Source organism: Austrofundulus limnaeus, unplaced genomic scaffold (genome assembly GCF_001266775.1).
Source record: "Austrofundulus limnaeus strain Quisiro unplaced genomic scaffold, Austrofundulus_limnaeus-1.0 Scaffold504, whole genome shotgun sequence".
NCBI lineage: Eukaryota > Metazoa > Chordata > Actinopteri > Cyprinodontiformes > Rivulidae > Austrofundulus > Austrofundulus limnaeus.
In genome coordinates, this window is record NW_013952906.1 from 331,180 (window position 1) to 335,178 (window position 3,999).

At 40.9% G+C, this 3,999-nt stretch overlaps 1 protein-coding gene across 1 annotated transcript in view; it reads right to left on the reverse strand.

Annotated features, from left to right (window-relative positions):
* The window catches only part of igf1 (insulin-like growth factor 1), a 16,923-nt gene extending 13,164 nt beyond the window's left edge, over window positions 1-3,759 (reverse strand). The window contains exons 1-2 of the mRNA XM_014025846.1: window positions 3,420-3,759; window positions 2,155-2,314 (exon numbers count right to left, since the gene is read on the reverse strand). Of these exons, the coding sequence (XP_013881300.1) occupies window positions 2,155-2,314; window positions 3,420-3,458 (199 nt within the window). The 5' untranslated portion in view covers window positions 3,459-3,759. The remainder of the gene's footprint in view (window positions 1-2,154; window positions 2,315-3,419) is intronic.
* Window positions 3,760-3,999: the final 240 nt, after the last annotated feature.

The window sequence follows — 3,999 nt, forward strand, 5'->3', positions numbered from 1 at the left end:
ATGGATAGATGGATGGATGGACGGACGGACGGACGGACGGACTGACGGATGGATGGAGGTTTTGGAAGTAACAGGTCCAGGAGAGAAACACAGACATCCCTTTCCTCAGTAACACTCTCCAGCTCGTTTAGTGGGATCTGAAGGTGTTCCCAGACCAGGAAGATTGTTTAATCCCTCTAGTGACTTCTAGGTCTGCCTCAAAGTCTCCTGGATATTTCTGGGAAACGTGGTGATCGAGCCTCTGATACACATGAGGCAAAGACTTGTCCCCAACCCTGAAAGCATTCCACCATTTTTGATTGAGAACCATGGTCTTTGACAATTACATTTAGCCTTTGCTTAATGTGCCTGTGACATGCATGTCTGTCAAACACAAAAAGTCAAAGAAAGCGTCTTTATATTTTAGAAACTTGACAAGATATGCGATTTTACCCACTTTGTCCCATAACTGGCACATTTTATTTTGAACTTGGCTCAGCCAAAATGAAACAGGAAGTGACATCAAAGGGGAATTCTTCTTTGTTTATTGAGACAATAGTACTTGAACTCTGACTCCTCATCTCTCTGATAGTGACACAAAATAATCTAAACGAACATCAGATTCTCCTCCACAGTCTGTGTTGTTCGCAGTTGTAGCAACACTCTGTTTACATGCAGCTTTTCCCCTTTGACATCACTTCCTGTTTCTTCACATWTGAATATCTCAACAACTGTTCATCTCAGCAGAGTAAATGTTTTTGTTGTTGTTGTTGTTTTGCAGTATGTTGTCAGTGTTAGCTGTCCAAAAGCACTGTCCTGTCTGTTGCTGTCCAAATATCTATTACAAAAATTTGATGTCACAGGCACTTTAAGACACAATAAACAAATGAGTTTTAATGTTTTGTGAAGATTGTTATCAATTATCGTTAATGCAGGAAGCAAGGATCCATCTATCTGATGCTGGATTTAGTGATATATTTTAATTAAATTTAGACTAAACTGCAAGAAATCACAACTTAACAGCAAAATTAAAATAAATAAACCAAGAAAAAAGTGGAAATATAACTGAATTGTGTCTTATACTGTAGACCTTGTTGTTTGTTTGGTTTTACTTTACTATTACCAGAGAATATGATTTTTTTTTACTCTTTGAAGATTATTTTTTACACATGTATGCAAATAAGAATGAGTTTCTATGCCAACATGTATGACTGATTTTGTATCAGTAAAATGTGCTGATGTACAGTATTTTAGGGCTTCTGAGGCTTTAAAATACAGTAGTTGTTCCTCTTGTACTTCTTCTGCTGTGCTTGTGACTGCCACCCCCCCCCCCCCCGGGCCCTCAGCCCCCATCAGTCAACAGGTTCTCAATAGGGGTTTATTTTCAAACCAAGTCCAAGTTCAGGCGAAGGTAGCAGCAATCAATTACTGGAAAAGAGAACAACCGAAAACGTGTTATAGATGCTGACCTCCGAGAGAAACGTTATATCTTCTTCTTCTTCTTCCTTCTCCTTTCGTTGAAACTGGTGGCTGACAAAGTCGACCACATGTGGAAAATCTTCCATAACGTTGGAACGGAACCAAAGCGTTTATATTGGATTGCTGGGTCCGAGCTGCTCATGAGTCAGCTGATGCACAAAAAGGGATTTTGTTGGGGATATGAGGACATTTTGTGTGATTAATGGCTGAATGATAAGATTCTAAACTTCAGATCTCTGCTTGTGTTTGACAGAATAAGGAGGAAACCCTGGACAGCATTGTGCCTTATATCTATAAAATGGGATTTCAACCCCAGATTCTCAGTCTTTGGTTTTCTTTGGGTGGTTTTCCATTCTTTAATGGAAAGTAGAACAAACTTCACAGCACCGTTTAGTTTCTAACCTTTTTTTTCCAATCCAAATATCAGCCAAATTCCACTTAAAGCCTTTCATCTGTGGAAAAAAACTACAAAACTTTGTATTTTATAACCTGAGTCAAACAGTAAGAGCTGCAGGATAAAATAATAACAAGAAGAATAAACTTAAAGATATGCAAAATTGTGAAAAAATGAAAGGGATGCAGTGAAAGTCAAAGATGCCAAACTGGCTGCTGTTTTATTTATGAGCCTCCTGGAGGTGGAGAGCTCTGGGACACATGCAGCCAGCGCTTTATGAATAAATAAAAAGGTGCACTTACTGAAATAAAAGCCTCTCTCTCCGCAGACAAACTGCAGCGTGTCGACCAGCTCCGCCCCGCACAGGGTCTCGGGAATCGCCCCTGTTGCCGTCGGAGTCAGGATGAGGACGCACAGCAGTAGTGGGAGGGTGTGGCTACAGGAGATACAGCACATCGCACCCTGCGCACAGGGGAGACAACATGTTAACACGTTCACTGCTGGACACACACAGAGCATCACCGGAGCAAAGAGTTCTCCTCCAAAGTTTAATAAAACTTCTGCCGGTGCGCACTTTTTATTTTTGGCTCAAAGAGGCTTGTTTAGTTCAGGGCTGATAAAAGTAAGAGCCAGATGGCCAACTTGAGAGAGATTTGGAACAGGGAAGGAAAATGATTGAATTTAGGGTTCCACTTGGTGCCAAAGTCGGTCAAACAGGAAGCGGAGGTGCTCTGATGCGCATTGAGCGCCGTGCGCAATGGAGCAGAGCGCATCCAAACTGAGAATATCATCCAGCCATTACACAGCAGTAACTTAGTCACAGTCCATAATAAGCAAAGACAYCCATTCATCCATCTAATATATCACTAACAACCACTTCAGCATCTAGATGTGCCAAAAAATAAAGAGATGTCAGCGCGTTTTTACGCACGCGCTTGTTCAGAAATACGGGATGCAAGAGGGGGGAAAAAACACACCAGGGAGTCTTTCAGATCCAAAAATGTGAGATGGAAAACAGCTCTCCCGCCAAAGCCAGTGGAGAAACCTGCCTAAGCCAGATAGACTTAATAATAATAATAAGACTAATAAAGAGAATAAACACGGGCCATCATTCATCTGCAGCTGCGCCCCGCCGCGCCAAAACTCAGCTCTCCTCATTCTCAAGCATCCAAGCATCAGGTAAAAGATTATTTTAGCTTCTCAGAATGCACACTCAGCAGTAATTACTGGGGAAAGTGTCAGAGCTAAGTGCGTTACGGCTTTCTGGTGGAGGGGAAAAAAGGGGCGCATGCAGGGGCACAAAACGGATGAAAATCCCATTCATGCACAATTCATGCAAAATGAAGAAAAAAAAGTCAATTAAAGCAGAAAGTGGAGAATTTGTGATGCAAAATAAAAACTGCTGCAAAAATGATTTAACAAAGCTACAAAAAAACTTTGAATTAAAAAAATTAAAATGCGTGAAAAATAAAAAATGCGCAAAAATAATTTTATTGGTTCCGTTTGTGCGCGGATTCTGTGATCCAGTGAACCGATCTATAGTGTGGAAGGAAATCAGGTAAGTTACCTTGAGGACATCACATAAATGAGCGCAAGACATCCCCATGGGTCTCCGCAAGACAAAGCCCGGCGAAAAGGACCAACTTGTTTGAAGTCATTAAAAAAATAAAAAATAAAAAAATATATATCTGGGAGAGGAGAGGAGAGAAAGTAACAAAACGAGAGAGGATGAGATGCGGGCAATGTCACATCTCAATATTCCGACTTGGTTCCATTGCGCAGGCTCGTTTTGGAGAAGTGAGATTTAGCGATCAGGAGACGGATTTAGAGAGAAAATCCCTCACATTTATCTACATTACACAGACATTTTCAACAGGAAACAGCTGGGGCAGCATTTGTCTCCTCCTCGTCCTAAGTTATTCATTAAGGGTTTTTGGGCACATGTTCAAATCACGTCATTTCTCTTTTCTTTTYTCTCTCTCTCTTTCTCCGAACGGGATGGAATTTTGATCTCCGAGATTTGGTTCACATCTAGCCCCAGCAGCACCTCACAGAACACAACCCTTTATACATACATACATACATACATACATACATACATACATACATACATACATACATACATACATACATACATACATACATAC